Here is a 25,236-nt window from a genome sequence, read left to right on the forward strand (position 1 = left end):
AAAGTTTGCAATGAAGGTATGCAGAGCAGGAGGTGGACTCCAGTCTGTAACTGTAAAACTATGAAGTGCTCCTATGTTATTGGACAGTGAATGCAAAAACAAGGAGGTTTTCGTAAAGTTGTGATGTTATGTTATGATTCATGGTCATTTTTATAACTCGGTCTAGAGACAGAGACAGAGAAAGAGAGAGAGAGAGAGAGAGAGAGAGCATCAGAGACCAACAGCAGAGACAGGTCCTGACCATGTACCAGCTCAGTTACTTGAGAACACTTCACAGACAGGTTTAAACAGCTGATCCCAAGCTAACACACATTCAGAGACCTTGAGAAATTAAGAGATAATCTTGGGAGATGGACAACCCCCTTCGCTGCACAGTGGGTATCAGCCTGTCACCGACTGGGTGGGGCAACACCCACCTCATCAAGCCCCAGCCTTCACTACTTACATATACATTATAAATATACACACTACAAAAATATACACTATAAACATATCTTCTTTTATATCTTTTGGTAAATATTGCAAAAACATAGGGTGACCAGACGTCCTCTTTTATCCGGACATGTCCTCTTTTTTAGACTTAAAAACATGTCCGGGCGGAATTTCACAAACGTCCAGGATTTTATTTTTCTAGAGCTTACATAGAATTTCGAGAAGCATTTTGTTCACAAACTAGTCCTGCCCTCCCCTACTCCGTTTGGTTCCCTTGAGTGAGAAGGGGGAGTGGTGAAGTAGCCTAAAATCTTCAGATTGCGCAGTCTAACTGTAGAGCTTCCATTATTGTTCGATAACCTTCTCTGTAAACATTTAATTGGCCAGTCTGCACATCAGTAGTCCTTGTTTACGTCAGGCAAAGCTCATGTTCCTACCCTCATCTCGAGCAGCTATGCCTCATAACCTAAAATGTGGTATCAGCAGAATCATAAGAACCTGAGCTTTAATAATTATTAAATAAATGTTGGCATTTCATTACTGCGTGGCATCCAGGCAAGATTAGCCGTTTTCATGCCTACTTCCACACTACTGCTAAAACTTTTAAGTGCACCTGCTCCTGTGCAGACTGTCCTCTCCCTTCATCTTCCACAGTGATATGCATGAAAATCCTCTAAATCCACTGAAATGCTTCTAAATCCACTGACGCTGTCAGGAATCACAGATGGCGGACTGACGGATGTGGACGCACACGCTAAAACACAGATAATTTATTAACAAAACTAGAGACTTTAACAGAAAGGCAACACACAGGGAGCTAACAGAGACAGACAAAGGGAGATAAGCAGACTAAAATAAAATACAAAAAGCTAGACAGACTTAACCTAAAATGGAGAACTATAGCAAATGGGAAAGACAGACAGACAGACTAAAGACCTAGACAGATATACTTGACTAAGACCTAGAAAGCTAAATAAACACAGATAGCTAAAGCTAAAACTAAACACAGAGGGCTAGAGCAAACACGACAGACAGACTTAATAACATGACACAGGAAATGACTGAGACAGACAGACCAGACACGGCAACAATGGAAGAGAGAATGAAACGAATGACCGACAAACAAGTGAGACAAGGGAACTTAAATACATAAAACAGACAAGACACACCTGAGACAGATAATGAGGATGATGGACAAGCAGGCGGAACAAAGGCGGGACAAGGGCAGAGACATGTGCAATAGCAAACAGAGCCATGTGCTAAGAGAGCACATGGCGGGGAAAACTGACATGACAGGACGAGGGTGTGACAGACGCCATGAGGCCATTTCCTCCTTTCCAGCTGAACAGCCTCTGTGTTCCAGTAATGTGCTCCAAAACAACAGCATCCACTTTGCTCATTAAGCTAACGAGAGGAACACTCCTCATCTCTCCCTTCCACTGCCAGTGTACAGAGCCCGTTTGCAGCAATGCAATGACATCATGTCACCTCCTCTCTCCTGACTTAACGCCCCCTGCTCGAGTGTTCCTCATCTTCCTATTACTCTTTTGTGTCTGAGCTGGATAACATTAGCCTCAATGTCTTATTGTCCTTGCTGTTTCGCAAGTCAGTACATTAGAAGGTTACTTTTGAAACTAATATATTTACCTAAGCTGTATTCGAAAATGGATTGTAATTTGCAACATGTCTGCACATTACCAGAGCAATTATTCACCTACAGCGCTCACCGGGATGACTGCATTTTGAAAATATTGGAACAGAAAGCAGGCAGCACGTTTAAGCATTCATGGCTTTAAATTTTTTACATTTTAATGAAAACAGAACAGAAGTGATGGTGTTTGGTCCCAGTGGTCCCTGTGAAGCCCCTCCAGTTGATTTGGGCCCCTTGACTTTGTATGTGAAGCCGACTATCTTAAATTTGGGTTTTAAGATGGACAGTGATTTTAAATTGGACCGCCAAATAAGCACAGTAGTTAGGTCCAGCTTTTTCCACCTCAGGCAGCTGGCAAAGGTGAAGCCATTTCTCACACATGAGCACTTTCAAACAGTAATCCATGCCTTCATCACTTCCCGGCTGGATTACTGCAATGCACTGTATTTTGGAGTCAGCCAGTCCTCCCTCAGATGTCTCCGATTGGTACAAAATGCTGCTGCCCAACTTTTAACGGGCTTGTGTAAGAGGGAAGGTATCACTCCCATTCTGGCCTCTCTCCACTGGTTGCCTGTGCATTTTAGAGTACATTTTAAGATTCTCTTATTTGTTTTTAAATCTTTAAATGGACTCGCCCCACCTTACCTCATTGAGCTGCTACATCCCCACGTCTCTGCTCGGTGCCTCAGGTCAGCTGATCAGCTGCTCCTGGAGGTGCCGAGGTCAAAACGTAAGCTCAGAGGAGATAGAGCTTTTTCAATTGCTGCGCTGAAACTGTGGAATAGCCTACCACCACAGATTAGGCAGGCGTCTTCACTTTCGATTTTTCAAACTTATCTTAAAACCCATTTTTATTCCTTGGCTTTTAACCCAGCATGAGACGTTTGTTTTGTTTTATTTGTTTTGTTTTTATTTAAGTTATTTATTTTTCCTTATTGGTGATTTTATTTTATTTTATTTTATTTTGTTTTATAAACATCTTTTGTACAGCACTTTGTTTTAGCTGTTGGTGTTTTTTAAAGTGCTCTATAAATAAAGTTGAGTTGAGAAGAGAATTCCAAATCAGCACCTTCTTCGCTTGAAATACTGCATTGATAGACATCATTGCACCCATTAAAACGTAGCCCCTCTCTGCTCCTTCTGTTCGCTCTCCTCTGCTGTCCCTCCTTCCTCCTCTCTCCATCTGTCTCTTTTAATCATCCTGACCATCTGTCTCTACACATAATTCCACCCCCTCTCTTTATCATCCCACCCCTCTCGTTCTCTTCCTCGATTCATTTGTCTCTACACATCATCCCACCCTTCCCTTGGTCATCCCAAACGCCTCCTTTTACCGTCCACTGTACGGCTCACATTCCTACTGCATTTTACTTCCTGTCTCTCCGCTCACAGCTACACTGCACCCAGCCCAACTTTGCAGCTTACACTTTCTGTTACCCCAAACGTTCTGCCCAACCTCTTTCCTTTCCTGGCTATGCCACTCCCAACCTCTACTTTTTCAACCCTCACTCAGTCCTCAGGTACTGCTGTGGACCTTTGTTCCATTCTCTCCTCTCTGCAGCCACGCTACTTCCAGCTTCTAACTTTCCAGCTAGTGCCACGGAGGACTTTCATCCATATCGCTCCTCTAGCAACCCTGCCTCCTATGGTACAGTTTGCAATGTCTCCACCAGTTGCTGTGGCCTTCAACCTGACTGCTCCCCTTTGCAGCCACACTGGTCCTAGCCCCTAAATTCCAGCTTATGCTTTTCCTCAGGTGATGCCTTGGAGACAATGCCTCTTCTTTCCCAGATTTTCTCTTTCAGAGTTTGTTCCCATGCAATGAGCTGCCTTCTCTCTGTCTCGCTGTTCCTGTACTGCTGAATGTCAGCTGCCCTTCGGGGGTTCTTGTTTACCTCACCCATCATCCCTCAAGATAACACTTCAATTTCTCAATTCCCTCTATGCCACTAGAAAGCCAATATCATGGCATGCCTGCTTACTAAGGACATCGCAGTTAATTAATACTGCTCCTCTGTAGTATTCACTTTTCACGGCCACTACTAAGCCACTTTCTGTTGGCCTGATGACCTGTCTTGAGACCAACTCTGAATCTATCACGTTGCCCAACCATTACTTCATTATCACGGTAACACTTTGAGGACTCAAATTACATATCACACTATACCCCTTCGTTCTAGAATTTCTGTCATCATCACAATGTATAGAAAAGTTTCAATTTACTCAACCTAATGCTATTCCTCTACCGTCTCACAGGGTGCTCATGCACAAGTTTATTAAAGGCAATTCATTTGTGGAGATTCACAAGGCATCATTACCGTCTGTTTGGAGTGTGCCCCAGATAAATCTAATTTTGAAGGGCCCATATTTCATCCTACCACTCTATTGCAACAATAACTGAGGCCACCAATCCTAGGTAACACAGAGGGGTTGGGGTAAGTAGTAGGATCAAGTTGGGGTGTGGGGGGAGTGAAATTCACCCATAGTGTGATGACTGTGTTCCCTTAATTTCCTTAGCAGTTTACGCAAATACAAAAAAAGAAAAAAACAACAATACAAAAAAAATATTATTTGTGCATCTTTCATTTGTATGTGTGTGTATATATAAAAATATAGCAAATTTATCTGTATGTATTATTTGTATACATGTCAATAAATCATTGTGGTTGTTTGTGCGTGCATGTGTATGTGTGTGTGAGGGTGAGAGTGGTTGTGTGAGTGTTCATGTGTGTGTTTATATGTGGGTATGTGCATAAGGTGTGTGATTTGTGTTTGTGCATGTGTCTCTCTGTATCTGAGAGCATCTTACATTTCTTTAGTTCTGGTTTGATCCTGTTCTTCCCTCCATGTTCCACTCTAAACAAAAGACACACACACACACACACACACACACACACGTTACATTCTTATTTACCCAACTATACACAAAATCATTATACACACAAATACAATATTAATATTAATAATATAACATCAACATAAAATTAGACAACAAATTCATCATCATCATCATCATCATCATTTTCTTCTCCGCTTCTCCATTTCAGGGTCGCGGTACAACAAATTCAACCCACAGTATTAAATCAGACTCAGCTGTCATCTGATGTGGCTGATATAAAACAGACTAAATTTTTTACCCACTCTCACAGATAGAACTAGAGAAGATTATCACTTCTGCAAACTGTACAACTTGATGCAATTCCCACAAAATTACTCAAAGAGGTACTACCAGTTATTATGTTAAGGCTCCCTTCCGGGTTAAGGCGCCCTTCCGCTTCCGGGTGAGAGTACGCTGTGCGTCTTTGTTGCTGCCACTTCTCGCTGGAATTATTATTATTATTATTTCTTTTTATTTTTCTTCTTCCCCCCCTCTCTCATCCCTGGTAATTTGTTTACTTTTTCAACTGTTTAACTCCTACGTCTGACGTCTCTCCGGTGGATTCTCTGGACTCTGTTTGCGAGTTTGTTTACATCGACGCGCTGAGCTGCATCGTGCTGTATGCGGGTGAGAGTTGCTGTGCGCGTTTGCTGCTGCCGCGTTTTTTTTTTTCCCCTTCTCTCCCCCTCCTCTTTGTGTAAAGCGACCTTGGGTATTAGAAAGGCGCTATATAAATCTAACTTATTATTATTATTATCAATCCTCTATTAACTATAGCAAACTCATCCCTTAGCCTGGGCCATGTACCCAAAACTATTAAACTAGCAGTTATTAAACCTCTGATCAAGAAACCAAATGTTGATGCTAGCGTATTGCCTTATTACAGGCCTATTTCAAACCTACCTGTATCTAAAATCAACCTATATCTAAGATCTTAGAAAGAGCTGTGGCCCAACAACTTCATTCATATCTAAATAAGAATCTTGAAGAATCTGAATAAGAATAAGAATATGAAAAATTCCAATCTGGATTCAGGCCACATCATAGCACTGAGACAGCTCTAGTCAAGATAACAAATAATCTTCTTCTTGTCTGTGATCAAGGCCACATATCCCTTTTGATGCTTCTTGACTTCAGTGCAGCTTTTCGATACAATATTCTCCTACAAATGTTAGAAACCATGACTGGAATCACAGGGACAGCCCTATTATGGTTCAAATCTTTCTTAACGGAACGCTACCACTTCATAAAGGGACTTTTCTGAGACTTGGTCGTCACAGGTACGTCACTTCCGGCTGACTGCTCGCGTGCTTGATTTGAAACTGTTTGCTGTTTGTCACTGTTTTAGTCCTCTAGTTAGAGTCCTCTAGACGTTTATTTACAATCTCTATTGCATATTTTTGGCATTGCTTATCCTAGTGTGCTGTCTTCATTGTTCCTAACCCACCATGCTTCTTAACTTCATTTTTTTTGTACATATTATTTATAATTGTTTATTTTTCTCTCTTCATGGCGCCTGCCGAGGAACGAGCCCTTTCTGAGCTTGGCGTGGAGCTCGAGCAGCTCGGTCGCCGGATTCAGCATCTCTTGGAGAAGCAGACAGAGCTCCAGCGGGAGAAGACGAGACTCGAGGCAGCCCACGACACCTCCTACGTGGCCGTCGCCTCTCCGTCTCCTCTGCCACGGCGGTTCGCGGGGGTACCTATCTACACGCCTGCACCGGGATGGGAGTGCCAGCGTGGGCGTGGGAAGCCGAGGCCGTCCCCCCCTCCACCGCAGCCAGTCTTCACTTCTGCCAACTGGTTTGAGGTGCTCAGCTCCTGGCCTTCACCTGCACCTGCTCCAGCACTGAAGACAAACAGGACGGTGTTCTTATTATTGGTGATTCAATAGTTAGACATTTAAAAGTGCCGAGGATAAAGAGTAATGCAACCGTGTCTTGTCTCCCAGGCGCACATGTCCTGGACGTTGCCAGGCGGCTTCCGTCGGCGCTTCAGCAGCGCGAGGATTTCGGCAACGTCGTTCTCCACGTGGAAACGAACGACATCTCCGCCCGCCGCAGTGAGGTCCTGAAGGAGCACTACCGTTCGCTTCTGGATACCGCTCGGAAGAAGACGGATGCTAGGATCATCGTCTCTGGCCCCCTGCCCACCTACCATCGAGGATGCGAGGCATTTAGCAGGCTCTTTGGGCTCCACTTCTGGCTCCTGGATTGGTGCGGCACTGCCGGCGTGGACTACGTCAACAACTGGGAGTGCTTTCGTGAGCATCCGGCCCTGTATCGTTGGGATGGGCTTCATCCGAGCCGTCTACGATCCGTAGTTCTCTCTGAGAACATTGAGGTGGTTCTGCGCCGGAACTGACTGGTCATCCCCAGTCACATCAGTCAGGTAGGTGGAATGGATAGCGAGCAGGTAAGTAATATTAAAATTCCTAATGTTCCTCCTGACCATCTCTCTACTGCTAGTATGATGAGTAGCATGTCCATATCACCCACTCTGATTAATGCTAATACATTTTTCAGCATTGAGACTGTGTCTGTTCCCCCGCAAAGCTTATCACAAATGCCCAAAAATCAGTTTTAACAGCCTAATTAGAATTAACACCAAGGCACTGCAGCAAACGCAATATTTCAGCACTTCCAGCATTAAATTAGGGCTTTTAAATATACGATCTCTAACATCTAAAGCACTAACTGTCTGTGATATTATTACTGATAACAAATTCTATGCATTATGTCTCTGCAAAACATGGGCTAAACCCAATGAATACATTGCCCTAAATGAGTCCACTCCCCCTGGCTTTAGCTATTACAGTTGCCCACGAACATCTGGTCGTGGTGGTGGTGTAGCCACAATTTATGACCCTACCATTGAAACAACACAAACATCTAGTTATGATACTAAGTCCTTTGAAGTACTTACTCTTAAAGTCACTGCATCAAAAAGGAAGCACTCTTTTATGCTCATCACAATCTATCGTCCTCCTGGCCCTTATACAGAATTTCTTTGTGAATTTGCTGATTTTCTCTCAAGTGTAGTTATCGTTTCAGAAAAGGCCTTAATTGTTGGTGATTTCAATATTCACTTTGAGAAGGATCATGATCCACTTAAAATTGCATTTGAATCAATTTTGGATGCGCTAGGGTTCACTCAGAATGTTACTGGGCCCACTCTTCAATGCAAACACACATTGGACCTAGTGTTAACACGGGGCATTGAGATAAAGAATCTATCCAATCTCTCGCTACATGAGACCATCTCTGATCACCATCTAATCACATATGAAATTGCGTTAAACTTTGATATTTGTCCACAACCATGCTATATTAGAAAGCGCACTATAACAGTCTCAACAGTTAGTGTTTTTATCAACAACCTTCCAGACCTTACCACCATTTCTTTTCCAACTCACCCAAATGACCTTGAGCTCATTACAAACAACCTACAACACTTATTGTGTACAAACCTAGATTGTGTTGCACCAGTCAAGACCAAACAATTTAGAGAGAAAAGGCTTGCTTCATGGTACAGTGACAGCACGCGTGCCTTAAAACTGGCTGCTCGTAACCATGAACGTAAATGGAGACACACAAAACTAGAATGTTTCCAAATTGCATGGCAGCACAGCCTCACCGACTACAAACATGCCTTATCTAAAGCTAAATCACAGTACATCTCTTCCCTTATAGAAAACAACAAAGACAACCCTAGATTCCTTTTTAGCACTATATCAAATCTAACTGGCAACAAAAAGGAAATCAACCCCATTGTCCCCTCTGATTTCTGTAGCAATGACTTTATGAGGTTTTTTAATGATAAAATTGATTGCATTCGCCTCAGAATCCAAAATCAGTCCAAAGTCACATCGGCTTTTGTTGATGAACCCCCCGCCAGCTCTGAGGTGCACTTACACTACTTGAATTCTGTCGATGAAAATGACTTGCTTAGTTTAATTAGCTCATCTAAATCAACTTCATGCTTACTGGATCCTGTACCAACACAATTATTTAAACATATTTTACCTAAAGTCATTAGACCACTGCTCACAATAATAAACTCATCCCTCAACATTGGATATGTACCAAAACCTCTGAAACTAGCGGTGATCAAACCAATTATTAAAAAACCCAATCTTGACCCTCTTGTACTCGCAAACTACAGGCCAATATCAAACCTCCCTTTTATTGCTAAGATTCTAGAAAAAGTCATGTCACAGCAGTTGTGCTCTTATCTACAAAACAATGACATTCATGACATTTTTCAGTCTGGATTTAGACCAAATCACAGCACAGAAACGGCTCTAACAAGAGTAACTAATGACTTACTCCTTTCACATGATAAGGGCTATATCTCTATTCTGGTGCTGCTTGATCTTAGTGCAGTGTTTGATACCATAGATCATGTGATGCTTCTTGATAGGCTGGAAAATCTGGTAGGAATAAAAGGATCTGCCCTCTCTTGGTTCAGATCTTATTTATCTGATCGTTATCAATTTGTTTATCTAAATAAATCCTCAAATCATACTTTAGTTAAATATGGTGTTACACAAGGATCAGTGCTTGGCCCTGTATTGTTCACACTCTACATGCTGCCACTGGGTAGACTAATCCGTAAGCATGGGATTCAGTTCCACTGTTATGCTGATGACACACAACTGTATATATCAGCCAAACCTAATGATGTTGCTTGTCTACGTAAAATAACAGAATGTCTAACTGAAATTAAAGACTGGATGATGCTAAATTTTCTCATGTTAAACTCTGATAAAACTGAAGTCTTGTTACTAGGTACAGATACTCAGATACATTTACTCAGAAATGCTGCTATTAATCTTGATAATTCAACAGTAAGACACAATATCATTAAAAACTTAGGGGTGGCCTTTGATTCGACTCTCACATTTGATACCCACATATCCAATACAGTCAAACCGCCTTCTTCCACCTACGCAATATTGCCAAAATTCTGCATATTTTATCATTAAAAGATGGGAGCTCGTGCAAAGCGTTACACAAGCTTCAGTTAGTTCAAAATGCAGCAGCCAGGGTGCTCACTAGAGCTAGAAAATTCGAACATATCACCCCAGTTCTTTTGTCCCTACACTGGCTACCTGTAAAATTTCGCATTGACTATAAAATACTCATCTTAGCTTATAAATCTCTAAATGGTTTAGGCCCGCAGTATCTTACTGAACTTCTCATACCTTATCGCTCATCACGTACACTTCGTTCACAGGATGCACATCTACTCTTTGTTCCTCGCTTTAAGAAAAACACTGCAGGAGGAAGAGCCTTTTCTCACAAAGCTCCTCAACTCTGGAATAGCCTTCCGGTTACTGTTCGGGGCTCAGACACACTCTCAATCTTTAAATCTAGATTAAAAACCTACCTTTTCAAACAAGCTTTTGGTTAATCATTCACTTTCAGGTTACTCCTTCTCTATTGGTGTTCGGGCTGGTTTTCATATTATCACTGTTCTGTATTAACCCTGTCATATCACCATAGCTACAGCATTTTTAGTTAGCTTTCTAGTAACCGCCAACACGCTGTCTGTCGCTGGGTTCTCTTACCTGACCCGTGGAAGCTTTTTTCGCAGGACAAATTTGCCCGTTCTTTACCATGACCCTACTAACCTCTGTATTTTTATTTGTTCCCTTTGTCTGGTTTTCTTTCTCCCGTCTCTCTCATGCCTTCAGATGTCCTGCTGCTCTCCAGGTGTTGCCCTGATCGAGCCCCTGTGTATCCTGTACAAGATACTGGCCTTGTCTCATCTACAATATCATGCTTGGCCATGCTGTTTTATCTCAGATTAACTCTGCACCTAATTTTAACTCACACAGAATCCCTGATCACCTTCTCCTTCATCAGACTCATACATCACTAATATACTACATTTATATTACTATAACCCCTTCATCTGTCATCATTTCACTTTTACTTCTGTTCTCTGTTGTGTCTCCGGTGTCGACCCGAGGAGGATGGGTTCCCGGTATGAGTCTTGTTTCCTTCCAAGGTTTCTTCCTCGTGTGCTGAGGGAGTTTTTCCTTGCCACTGTTCCCCCTGGCTTGCTCATAGGAGGCTTGGACCCAGATCTCTGTAAAGCTGCTTTGTGACGACTTTTTGTTGTGAAAAGTGCTATATAAATAGAAAATTGATTTGATTGATTGATAAAGGAAATTATTTATCTTCAGATTATTCTAAAGTAAGATTTGGAATTCCACAAGGCTCTATTTTAGGACCAATATTATTTACATTATGCATGTTACTACTAGACACAGTTATAAAAAATAATGACATTAACATTCACACTTACGCAGATGACACACAATTGTATATTTCAGGCTAGCCCGATGACAAACACAGATGAAGGGATATAGAGGACTGTGTAAAAGATGTGAAAGGCTGGATGCTGCATAACTTCCTCCTTCTAAACAGTAATAAAATAGAGGTCCTGCTTTCGAGTTCTGAAGTGGTTCGTTTCTTACCTGGAAGGCAGGAACTACTTTGTAGAAATAGAAAATAATATTTCAAAGAACATGTTATTGACCTGTGGTGTCCCCCAGGATTCTATTCTTGGTGCACTTTTATTTAATTTATACATGCTTCCTCTTGGCCAGATTCTAGAAAACTATGAGCTGTCCTATCACAGCTATGCAGATGATACTCAGATTTACATGGCCCTGTCGCCAAATGACTCTGGTCCAGTTGACTCATTATGCAAGTGCCTTGAACATATCACTAACTGGATGGGACACAATTTTCTGCAGTTGAATAAAGCTAAAACAGAGATTATTACATTTGGGAAAAGCAATGAGAGACAAAGATTGGCAAAAGCATAAACAACAGTCAGCGCCCTATCCCCAACCCGAAGGCGCAGGGAAATTACCCTCTCGTCCACTGGGATAAACCCCATCATACCGGTGCTGAGCTGGGTGGCTATGAGTAAGCCCACTCCTGCCCTATGCCCCTCACCCGGGCAACTCCAGAGCCCCTCTTGAGGAGATTTGTTCCAGAACCCATACTGTGTGTTGAGGTGAGCCCAACTATATAGCCAGTACTTCTCAACCTCATGCACCAGCTCAGTCTCCTTTCCTACCAGAATGTGGGACAAACCACAGAGTTTATAATATTAATCTGAGGCTTGGCTCCTTTGCTTTTCCACTAGCCCAGTCAAATTCTTCCTTATCAAACTCACTCATTCACCTCTTTATGGACCACCACTGTATGGACCTGGATAAATTATTCCTTCATTCATTCATTATCTGTAACCGCTTATGCAGTGCAGGGTTGATACACCCTGAAGGGGGTGCCAGTCCTCCACAGGGCAACACACATACTCACACATTTAGACACTTTTGAGTCGCCAATCCACATTCCAATGTGTGTTTTTGGACTGTGGGAGGAAACCTACACGGACACGGGGAGAACACACCAACTCCTCACAGACAGTCACCCAGAGCGGGAACCAAATCCACAACCTCCAGGTCCCTGGAGCTGTGTGGCTGCGACACTAGCTGCTGCGCCACCGTGCCGCCCCTGAATAAATTAGCAGAACTCAAAATAATTAAGGCTATCCTTGGCCATAAAATGTTAAAATTCATAAAGGCCAATGTCAGAAGTATGCATACATATTTACTTTAAGTGTCAACAACTTAATTTAATGTTTAATACAACTTAACCATAATGCATTTCTGGTATTTAATACTATTAAGTACAATTAACTAATTTAACCATAAATTCATTCATTGTCTGAATCACACTTATGGACAATCTCGCATGGCCAGTCCACCAACCAACGTGTGTTTTTGCACTGTGGGGGGGACACACCAAACCCCTCAGGGCAGTGACCTGATGGGGGTCTCGAACCCACAACCCTAGAACTCTGGAGCTATGTGAAAGTAATTCTACCTGTAGTGCCACCACCCCTTGCACTGAAATCAACACATGAACCTGTCCAAATTCATTACGAGCAGTGAATCCCAGACTATCCACCATCTCGGCTGAAAATTCCTGCACTGGTTTTATGTCTGTGACTTCAGACGACATGCTGCATAAAATCATAATGTTTAAGTTCAGTTAAATCTCTCATATCCAGCTATTTTTTACTTAAAACCACTCTATTTTTTACTTGTAACCACTCTCAGGACTCTCAGAAATTTTACAGTTTCACAAACTCAAAAAGAAAAATAATTGAAAATAATTTAATTGTTTAACTGAGTGAAACTTTTCAATACATTTTAAGTTAGAATCCCTCAATCCAGTTAATTACTTTGAAAATTGGGGTTTACAGTGTTGCTTTGTGCACTGGTGCGCAGTCATGGTGGAACTGGCAGAGGCAATCTCCAAAATGTTGCCACAAATTTGGTAGCATGAAATTGTCCAAAATATCTTAGGATACTAAAGCATTAAGAGTTCCTCATTGTGAGCCTTGGTTCCACCCAAAGTTTCTTCCTTCTGATCGAAGGGAGTATTGCCTTGCCACTATCACCTCTGGCTTGCTCATGTTTCTAACGTTTCATGGTAAATCTTTTGTCCTTACCAGAATTATGTGAAGCAGCTTTGTGACTGCATCAGATGTAAAAAGAGCTATACAAATAAATTAGATTTTACTTTAGAGCTGTATATAGCATGGCATTTGGGTTTAGTTCCAATTCATACCATTGCCTGTTTTGCTCGGTTCTATCAGCTGTACTCATATTAAGTACTCCACTCATGTGTTACACTGATCCAGTTCTGTGCATCTCCACCACCTGTTGCTACCTTAAGCCCCCTGCTCACTGTTTGCTGCTAGCAATACCATACTCTTAGAACCTCAAATAGCACAGACATGCCGGTTTTTAAACTCTAATAACAAGGACTGAAAAGTAAAAAAAAAAATGTCATATTTTGCAGAAAGTTGCAACAAATCTTGGAGCACAGGTGCTCTGAAACATGTTTTTCCCCCTCTGGTAGCAGGAATTTTCCTCTCCTGTGTCTGTATTCATATTATAAAAATAAAAATATACTAGAATAAATGGTTCATAATGCTCATAACATATTCACAAATATACAAATTCATTCACTAAATATTTGAGATTTGACCAGACTACCAAACCAAAACAAAAACTAGCAAAAGGAAAGCTAAAAGTTACACAGTATTTTTAATTACCTTGCCTTAGTAAGACAGGAAAATAAAATATAGAACAAAAGAAAGCTATGCAGGAGTTACAATTACAAGTGTCTGCACAGTAACTAAGCAGGCATTCAGATCAGGCAGTAGGTCAAAGTGTCTGCGTGTGACTCACTGTAGGTTCTGCAGTGCACAGTGTGGATTCTGCAGTAGATCAGAGAGCAGTTTCACTCCAGAATCTCCTGGATGATTATAGGTCAGATCCAGTACTCTCAGGTGGGAGGGATTGGATTTCAGAGCTGAAGCCAGGGAGGAACAACCTTCATCTGTAATCATACACCCAGACAATCTGCAGAAAGTAGAAAATGTCTTAAAAGCCTTAAAATAAATTATATTTTTATTGCAGAAGCATAATCTCACTCTGAAATAATTAGAAAATAGCAACATTCAACTCAAGTGAAAAAAAAATAAAGAAAAAAAATCCTTACTAAGAAATAATTATTTCCCATAAAATTACCTGTTCTACAATTATTGGCACCCTTAACAATTTCTTGAAAATAAATAAATTTGAGCCATTTTTGTCATTTCTACTGTAGTTTACAAAGTGTATCAAAGTATCTAGGAACCTTTAATTAGTAATTCATCACTTCCTGTTTCCGTGGGCTATAAATATTGCATTACACAGAGGTCTATTTCTCTTACTCACTCTTAAACATGGGAAAAACAAGAGAACACATTATTCAAGTAAGACTGATGTGTGTCTACCTTCATAAATCAGGCAATGGCTACAAGAAAATAGCCACTCACTACTGTCAGATCTACTGTCAGAGCAATCATCAAAAAGTTAAAAACATTTGGAACTGTGACAAACAAGCCTGGAAGAGGATGCAACCATGCACAGTGAGAAGGATGGTAAGAGAAGTAAAGAGTTCTCCAAAGCTAACTGTAAGAGAATTGAATAAAATGGGGTTCTGAAGTCTCCCAAATAACCGTCAGGCACTATCTACATGCAAACAAGCTGTTTGGGAGGCATGCACAGAGAAAGCCTTTTCTGAGTTATAATCATAAGTGTAAATGGGTGGAGTTTGCCAAGTGGTACTGGCATTTTAACTGGGACCGTGTGCTTTGGTCAGATGAGACCAAGATAAAGCTTTTTGGCAACAAACACTCTAAGTGGGTCTGACATAACACCAAGGATGAGTATGCAAAAAAACACCTCATGCCGACTGGTAAGTATGGAGGAGTATTGGTGAAGCTGTGGGCTTGTTTCTCCTCCAAAAGACCTGGGAACCTTGTAAGGATACATGGGATCATGAACTCTTTGAAATATCAAGACATTTTTAAATCAGAATCTGGTGGCCTCTGCCCAAAAGCTGAAGATGGGTCCTCACTGGGTCTTTCAGCAAGATAATGACCCTAAACATATGGCCAAATCTACTAAAAAATGGTCCACAAGGCGCAAAATCAAACTCCTCTCATGGCCAGACCTCAACCCAATAGAAAACCTGTGGGGTGAGCTGAAGAGGAGAGTGCATAGAAGAAGACCCAGGACTCTGGGCCATTTAGAGAGGCTGTGCAAAGAGGAATGGTCGAAGATCCCTCTTTCTGTATTCTTCCATCTTCTGGTGGCCAATATTCATTAATTGCACATTGCACCAGTAAGAGTAGAGTGTGAAGGTTCAATTAGCAGAGGGTAAGAGCAGTTTTGCTCAAAATATTGCAATGCACACAACATTATGTGTGACATACCAAAGTTCAAAAGAGGACAAATTGTTGGTGCAAGTCTTTGTGATGTATCAAGAGCCATGGTATCCAGGCTAATGTCAGCATACCACCAAGAAGGACGAAACACATCCAACAGGATTAACTGTGTACGCAAGAGGGACTAACCCGGATTGAATCCAAAAAACATAAAACCACGGCTGCACAAATCATGGAAGAATTAAATGTGCACCTCAACTCTTCTGTTTCCACCAGAACTGTCCGTCGGGAGCTCCACAGTGTCCATATACACAGCCGGGCTTCTATAGCCAAACCTATGTTCACTCATGCCAATGCCAAACGTCAGTTTCAATGGTGCAAGGAGCGCAAATCTTGGGCTGTGAACAATGTGAAACATGTATTGTTCTCTGATGAGTCCACCTTTACTGTTCTCCCCACATCCGGGAGAGTTACGGTGTGGAGAAGCCCTAAAGAAGCGTACCACCCAGACTGTTGCATGCCCAGAGTGAAGCATGGGGGTGGATCAGTGATGGTTTGGGCTGACATATCATGGCATTCCCTTGGCCCAATACTTGTGCTAGATAAGTGCGTCACTGCCAAGGACTACCAAACCATTCTGGAGGACCATGTGCATCCAATGGTTCAAACATTGTATCCTGAAGGTGGTGCCGTGTATCAGGATGACAATGCACCAATACACACAGCATGACTGATGAAAGACTGGTTTGATGAACATGAAAGTGAAGTTGAACATCTCCCATGGCCTGCACAGTCACCAGATCTAAATAATATTGAGCCACTTTGGGTTGTTTTGGAGGAGCGAGTCAGGAAACGTTTACCTCCACCAGCATCACGTAGTGACCTGGCCACTATCCTGCAAGAAGTTTTTTTTTTTTTTTTAAGAATTTATTAGAAGCCAAAGAACACCAGGGGTGCCAATAATTATGGAGGGCGCTGTATGTCCAGACTATCTGCTGGAAGTAGGGGAAAAGCAGAGAAGAAAACTCTGAAAGGCATTGATATATTTTTTTTCTCTTGCTGTCGTCTGAGGATGGCCCGTTAATGGCGGTGTTTGCTCAGCACACCCTATGGCACCATTTGAGTGCTCGTTTGGGTATGTTCCACCCATGTTTCCTGACCAAGAGGCAGACGTGGGTGTCTGGTCTGCAGAGCTGCTTAGCCTGGCAAAGGGCACACAGGGCTCTTTTGTCTGCTGCTGCAGCTCAAAAGAGATAAGGCAACAAGAGACAGCAACCAACACTGACATATCAGCCAGGGCAGTGGGGCTGGCTCTTGGCGAAGGACCTACATTTGCGTGGTAACCCTCGTAAGATTGCTCCCCGCTAGGGAGCACTGGGCCATTCAAGGTTCTTAACTGCATAAACCCAATGTCTTGTCACCTGGCCCTTACCCCATTATTGTGAGTCAACGCTACCATCCATGTGTCCAGCCTTAATCCTCTGGAGTCTGAGGCCTTTCAGTCACATCTGATGTAATCTGACATGCCTTGACATTTTTACAAATTTCACCTACCTAAAAAGTTTTTTCCCAAAAAGCTACATTTGCTAATATGCAACACAAACCCAGCAACAATAATGAGAGCAGTATACATGTAATTAATTGGTTTTTGTATAAATTAACTATAAACATGGACTTCTCAACAGCCTATTTTCAAAGGTGCTGATATATAGTGAAAAAAGCACATTGTGAACATTTATTATATTTTTTATTATCTCAGAGCTTTGTAGACATGGGTGTTGGCTACACACTGGTGTTTAAAGCTTTCTGACATTTTATGTAGTTTTACTTATAAATTACTACAAATCTGATGTGACACTGATTTTCTGAACATCTGTGGTAGACAGGTGTGAAAAAACAGGTGAGAAATCCCCTCCCTGCTGTCAAAGATAATGGCCCATTAGCCCCCACCCCATTGGTGACACTCATCTCATCACATCTTGGACTGTGAACTCATTCAGGTATTTTGGCAGGATCGCATGGATGGACTTGGAATGTCTGGAGCCACCCCTTGTGGACTGGATCCTGTAAGGGGTGACACCTGGCCCACTCTGGCCACCAAGGGAAGGCCTTGAGTCACACACACTACTAATTAGGAGTGACTTTCTTTTCTGCGAGGGCACATTTGTTTACACTGCGCCTCTCTTTCGAGTCTCTCTCTCTTTCTCTCTCTCTGTTTCACAGAAAGAAGGGGGGGGGGGTAACAAGTTACCAAGCACCTCAAATCACCATTTGAGGCTAAACACTAAACACATTACTGGCTAAACAGTTAGTATTCACTGATGAGTAAACACAGAGAGGACAAAAATAAGATGAACTCAGAAAAGGGAATGAATTTACAAAAATCTCACCTGAGAGTCTCCAGTTTACAGAGTGAACTCTTCAGTCCAGCAGAGAGCAACTCCACTCCTGAATCCTGCAGGTCATTGTTACAGAGGTCCAGCTCTTTCAGGGAGTTTGCTGATTGTAGAGCTGAGTTGATTGTTTCACAGACTCTGTTCCCCAGATTACATCTAGCTAATCTACAAAGACATATAAATAGGAATATGAAATCAAGTATCAGAGAATTTATGATCAGCTCTTAAAAGTTTTCATCTTCATGAAATTCACATTTTTACTTAGTCATAAATTAAATATGCCCCTAATGATAGACCTCTGGATTTGTCACTGTGTTGTTTTCCTGTCACACTTTCACAATGGTCAGTCCTTGATATCCTGCTGAGATACAGCTTGATTATATATTACTCACTGACAAACAATTATATCTCTGATTAACGTGGTTTAAACTGTTTATGTTAAACACTAAATAAATATTCATTAATTTATTGTCTGCTTATCCAGTTCAAGGTGGCGGTGGGTCCAGAGCCTAATCAGAATAACTGGGTGCAAGGCAGGAACACACCCTGGAGGGGGCGCCAGTCCTTCACAGGGCAGCACTCACACATTCACTCATACACTTATGGACACTTTTGAGTCCTTAGTCCACCTACCAATGTGTGTATTTTGGACTGAGGGAGAACACACCAAACCAAACACAGACAGTCATCCAGAGCGTGACTTGAACCCTCAACCTCCAGGTCCCTGGAGCTGTGACAGAGACACTACCTGCTGCACCACAGTGCTGCTAATAAATAAATAGTTGGTGCCATTTACAAATTACAAGACTACACCTAGCTACTCTACAAATGAAGAATGCACATTAATTCATTATCTGTAACCGCTTGTCCAGTTCACGATTGCGGCGTGTCTGGAGATTACCGGAATCACTGGGCACAAAGCAGGAACACACCATGGAGGGGCTGCCAGTCATTCACTGGGCAGAATACACATGAAAATTATAACTTGAAATTTGACATCAAGCATCAAAGGAATTATAAACAGTTCTTAATAGGGTTCATCCTCATAAATTATAAATGAGATATGCTTCTAATGATAGGTTTTTGAATTTGTCAGTGTTTTTGATATAATTTCACACTGGTCAATTTTTGATCTGCTGAGAACAGCTTCACGATAGATTTTTATTTGAAACACTACATTACATCACTGACTGACATGGTTTAAAGTGGTCAGGTTTAAAATTAAATAAACCATTGTAGTTTACTTTGTAACAGTTATTAGTTTGATCACTTGTGGCAGTATGTAAAAAGAAAGGAATAAATCTGGCTCAATAGTTCTTTTCTTTAATGTTGGGTTTCCAAACCCAAGTTGAAACATTGGAATTGAAATGAGGAACCATGGTGTAATGTGTTCTGTAATGTGTTGTTAACTTTTGTAGCTAATCATTTTCCCTTATGAGTCTGACCATGTAATTATGTCTTCTTTTATTTATTTCCCTGCCATTTCTCCACCCCTGGTCAAATTTTGTCTGGTGCACATAGGCTTGTTCTATTGCTTGTGATTTTTTGTGGGTGTTCCTTAGATACATGGACATCAGCAAATCAAGCCACTTGAACATACATCTTTTTCATTTTCCACACTGATATGGATGATGTAGCTTTACACTGAACCAGATTTGAGTAAATATTTTATACATGTAAACTGTCAGAAATAAATGTTACAGTAGAGATACATTATTGGTAATTAAGGTACACAGAGTGTAAATGTATGGAAGCAAATCTGTCTCATCAGACTTTGAAATATTACCAATTTGAATTTGTAGCGCTGATTTTTTTGCACTGAAAATATGCATCTGAATTTGTATCTTTTGAATCTAAGTCTTCAGATTTCCACCTCTGAATATTTTGCTTTTCAATTATGCATCTGCATATAATTGCTCTTGGATTGAACTCGTGAATTTTTAAGAACACTTTTTCACTGTTATTATTCAAGGTTAATAATTTCTGATAAAAAAAATCACACTTAAAAAAATTCAAACAATATATTTCCAAGATGCTGAATTTGGATAGGCCAAATTCAGATGCCAAGATACAAGTTAAAAATTTCAGAGTGCACATCTGGGATACAAAGGATAAACAATCGATTCATTAGGATTTTCTGTTTGACATTATATGGTGCAGTAGTTGCATTCTGTCGCTGCTAGATGGCAAAATACGAACACAACTTCCATACCATGGAACAACTACATGTTTAGCTTCCTTCTGTGGATATTATCTCTTTATTTTCAAAGTGTCTCAAAAATCTGAAAGTATCACTGAAGAAACAGTATAACAACTATTGATATCCTGAATATGAAGACATTTTACTGTGGAAATTTTTTATTTTGTAATGGCCCTGTTGAACATAGCATGTGATATGACAGAATATGTGGAAACGAACTTTGGGTATACAGTCATGTAAAAATTAGGACGCCCAATGAAAGCCTTCGTCTTTTTGTATGGAATCAGATTTGTGCCAAAAAGAAATGCCCAAAAAATAATCTAAAACATAAAACTTATAACTTGCAAACAAAATATCCAGCTCTGATATTTGTGTTCCATGACTTTTGCGCATGTGCACTGAGTTCTGCGCATGCTCTCTCAGTTTTGTCTGCGAGTTCTATGAGTTCTGTGCGTGAGCACTCTCATTAAGAAGACATAAGGTACTAGCTAAGTAGGTTAAAATGCATTCTCAATCTCAGCACTGGTTTTTTGTGTATTACATTACACAAACTTTTAAATATATAATTCCACATACACTAATTCTTTGTTAGGTAGTAGCAGTGATTTTGGGTTTAATGGGTTTAAGGAGGTTAAATTGAAAACAATAGAAGCCTTTTTACTGAGAGAAAAAAATAAACAAAAGCATGTGGAGTAGTTTATTTTTGGAGCTATGAAGTTAGTTAAATTTTTCAAAATTTACTATGAACATGAACTAATTCATTTTTTTATTTAATTATGTAAAAATGGACTGCAGTAAGAAAACTTGTGGGGCAGTGAAAAATGCAGGTGGGCAGGGAGAAAAGCAGATAGGAGGTTAATTTAAGTTATTTAGATAATCGTTTGTATAACCGTTTGTACTATAACCTGATAATCTTTTACATTTGAAATTCTGTAGTTAATGAATTTTCATGCATAAGCATTTTACAGTTTTTCATTAAATATTTATAAAGAAAATATATTGAAGAGAACAGAACATGTACATAATCTCTATATGTTTAATCATAGAGCTGGACTTCAATAAGGAGTACAACCGAGGTGACTACACTTGAGCGTTCTTTCACTACAGTGCAAATCCTAAAGATCCCTGTTGTCCAGGCTGCCAGAGATGAGGATACGGCTGATATTTCCATCATTGTTGAGGGTAGTGAGGTATTGACAGTGTGACAACACAGCAGAGCCTTGCAAACTGTTGATGGAACTGATATATGTCATGAATAAGTGTCAAATGTGTACACAGTAAATTCACAAAACTGAGAGAGCCCGCGCAGACCTCAGAGCTCACGCGCAAAAGTCATGGAGTACAAACGTCAGAGCAGGATATTTTGTTTGCAAGTTGTAAGTTTTATGTTTGAGATTAATTTGTTTGTGCGATTCTTTTTGGCACAAATCTGATTCTATATTTTTGAACATATTTAAACATATAGACATTTGACTTTCACTTGAACAGAACTGAGAGATGGAGCTTATAGAAATAAAACTGAAGTAATTACTTATAAACATATGTTGTACAACATATGCAGAGAGGATTTTTCATGGGTGCAACCGACATACTCAGCTCTACTGCTCCTCCCAGAGATGAATGTTCCTTACAAATGTGGCACCATTGAAAAGGGAAATTAACAGGCTTTTCAACAGTATACGATTTATTGCCAAGAAGCATTGTTACAACAAATAAATAATCTACCAAACTCAAATTTTTATATAAATATTTATAATAATATTAGAAATAACCAGACATTGTTAATATACACACAGACATTCAGTGTTTAAATAAACACAACTTTATGAATTAAATTCTGCACTTTGGGATATTATATTTGTACTACACCTTCTGTAATATCAATTTCAGATTCTTGATAATCTGACAAATTAAAAAATAAATATGCCATACGACATATTCCCCAAAATTCATGTTTCCACATATTCATCATGTCACTTTCTATATTCACAGGGCCATGACCAAAATTCCACAGTAAAATTTCTTCATCTTCAGGATATCAGTATTCTGTTATATTGCGTCTTTAGTCAGTCTTTCAGATTTTTGAGACACTTTGAAAATAAAGAGATAATATTCGCGGAAGGAAGCTGAATGTGTAGTTTTTCCACGGTATGGAAGTTGTGTTCGTATTTTGCCATCTAGCACCGACAGAATGCAACTACTGCATCATATAAAGTGAAACAGAAAATGTGTGCTCTGAATTAAATTTTATTTAAGCTTGAATTTTTTTATCTGTATTTATTAACCTTGAATAATAACAGTGAAAACGTGTTCTTGAAAATTCACGAGTTCAATTCAAGAGCAATTATATACAGATGCATAATTGCGAAGCAAAAAATTCAGTGCTACAAATTCAAAGGTGGTAATATTTCAAAGTCTGACGAGACAGATTTGCTTCCATACACCTGTGAAAGTACAACAGTAATTTGAGTCCAGTTGTGTTCTCTAAAAACTCATTACTCATTCTCTTCTCCAGGAGGAGAGGTAAACATATGTAAACTTTCATTATAGAGCTGTGTAGTTCTGGAGATGAAATATGGTGGATGAAATCAACACAATTTTAAAATCTAAAATTATTATAGAAGATGGAACAATTTTGTTCCCTAAATAAAGCTATAGAGTATATACGCTTGTGAATAATACCACAGAGAGCAAAAATTACCACCACAGCTTTTTGGACAGTGTAGAGAAAGAAAATGTAGGGTTAGTTTCATTAAAACCATAATGATATTAAATTTAAGCAACTGTAAAAGCACTAGGGATTGGTTTCTTATTCAAATTGAACATTCAGATTCTTCCAAAAATAAAATGAGTTTACAATGAAAACAAATAACATGACTTCTGCCATACGATGTATAAATGTATATATTTCTGAGGGAAGGGACCGTAGAATGCCAAATTTGACAAGAGAATGTGTGCTCAGTTTCTTAAAGAAATGTTACATTGCGCATATTTGTTAGAGTAAATGTAATTAAAGTATAGCCATAGGAATATTTTACAGCAGTAAATGAGGCTAAATTAAGAGATTACTGGCTAAACATTTAGTATTCACTGATGAGTAAAAACAGAGAGGACAAAAATTAGATGAACTCAGAGAAGGGAATTAATTTATACAAATCTCACCTGAGTGTCTCCAGTTTACAGAGTGAACTCTTCAGTCCAGCAGAAAGCAGCTCCACTCCTGAATCCTGCAGGTCATTGTTACTGAGGTCCAGCTCTTTCAGGGAGGAGTTTACTGACTGTAGAGTTAAGGTCAGAGTTTCACAGACACCGTTTCCAAGATTACACCTAGATAATCTGCAAACAAATAATACACACCAATTATAAATGAAATTATGAAACTCATGCCCCTAATGATAGATTTGTAAATTTGTCATTTATTTTTTTCCTATCACACATTCACACTATTCAATCAGGTTTCAGGTGTGTCCTTTCATAGCCTGTGTCCTAGTTGTCTAGTTGTCTGCCATTCAAAGTTGTCTTGAATTCTTCTAGTCTGGATTGTCAGTTGTGAAGAGTTGTGCTTTAATAGTATTTCTTTGTTTATGCTGTTTTAGGTATGTTCTGTGTCTCAAGTTTTAGTGCTTGTATCTTTCTTAGTTAGTGTGTTCCTTTCTGTAGTCTTCTGAGTAAACCTTAGGTTTCCCTTGTGCTGAGAAGTGTATCTGTTTCTGTCTTTAACTTCTTTCTAGTTTTGTGCAGCTGTAGCTTAGTTATTGGTTCTTCTTTGTCTTGTTTCGTTTTTTTTTGTATTTAGACTCCTTAGTTATTAGTTCTTTAGTAAGGTCCCCTTAAGTCTGTAAATCTGTTTTGTTTTGTCTGTCTCCTATTGTGTATGGTCTGTGTATAAGATTATTTAGGTTTGTGAGGTTTAGTACTCAATGTAATACTCATTTTATTGACGTGTCATTTAGTAATTCCTTTGTCTAGTAGTTTTGTGTTTATTCTGTGTATATTCCTGTGTTAATAAACAATTCTACATCTCTGCAAGTAAAACTATCTTCTGTCTTTTAGTACAAAAGTATAGACAATTTCTGTTAATTTTCAAATTAAATATACCTATAAGAGAAAAGCCCTCTTTAGATCAAAAGCACCTTAATGGAAATATTAACATACGCTTTTCTACTGCACTCAAACAAACTAATTGCTAAAAACAAATTACTAAACTAATTACTATTTTCTGAAAAAATGGCACCCATTGGTGGAAGATTGTCTGTTGGGTTCTCTTGTGGCCTACACCAGTTTGGCTGCTCACTTCCATCTACTGTTACCAGCCTCTGACCCCCTCACCATTACCCACCATCATCAATTACACTGATGTAGAAATGGACTTGGATTAAAAACACTTAAATGAATGCTTCCAGCAGTGTTATTGTGGCCCCAGATTGATGCCAAAATCATCATCATTATTATTATTATTATTAGTATTATTATTATTATTACACTATAGCATAATGACAGACTTAACTGGTGATATTTTAACTTTCTATCAGTAATTTGATCTGACGAGGACTGTCTCCTGTGAATCTTGGTTCCTACCAAGGTTTCTTCCTCCAGCATCGAGGGAGTTTTTCCTTGCCACTGTTGCCTTCGGATGCTCACATTGGGCTTTGATTCAATATACCAGTTCTGATACTGCTTTATAAAGCTGCTTTGTGACAATATCAGTCATAAAAAGTGCTATATAAATTAATTTAGATTGACTGATTAATACACTATGACATAAAAATCTGAACTTTAAAGAATTTCAGAAGCAACAATAGTGATAAATATATTGCATTAATAACTAAAGCAGACAGAGAAATAACCTGGAGATATTCCTTATGTGG

General features: G+C 39.8%; 1 protein-coding gene across 1 annotated transcript in view; it reads right to left on the bottom strand.

The window, feature by feature from the left end:
- LOC136694222 (NACHT, LRR and PYD domains-containing protein 3-like) overlaps nucleotides 1-25,236 on the bottom strand; it is a 39,827-nt gene that overhangs the window by 2,335 nt on the left and 12,256 nt on the right. Inside the window, exons 5-7 of the mRNA XM_066667616.1 lie at nucleotides 23,531-23,704; nucleotides 14,247-14,420; nucleotides 4,893-4,939 (exon numbers count right to left, since the gene is read on the bottom strand). Coding sequence (XP_066523713.1) covers nucleotides 4,893-4,939; nucleotides 14,247-14,420; nucleotides 23,531-23,704 — 395 coding nt within the window. The remainder of the gene's footprint in view (nucleotides 1-4,892; nucleotides 4,940-14,246; nucleotides 14,421-23,530; nucleotides 23,705-25,236) is intronic.

Source organism: Hoplias malabaricus, chromosome 4 (assembly GCF_029633855.1).
Source record: "Hoplias malabaricus isolate fHopMal1 chromosome 4, fHopMal1.hap1, whole genome shotgun sequence".
Lineage (NCBI taxonomy): Eukaryota > Metazoa > Chordata > Actinopteri > Characiformes > Erythrinidae > Hoplias > Hoplias malabaricus.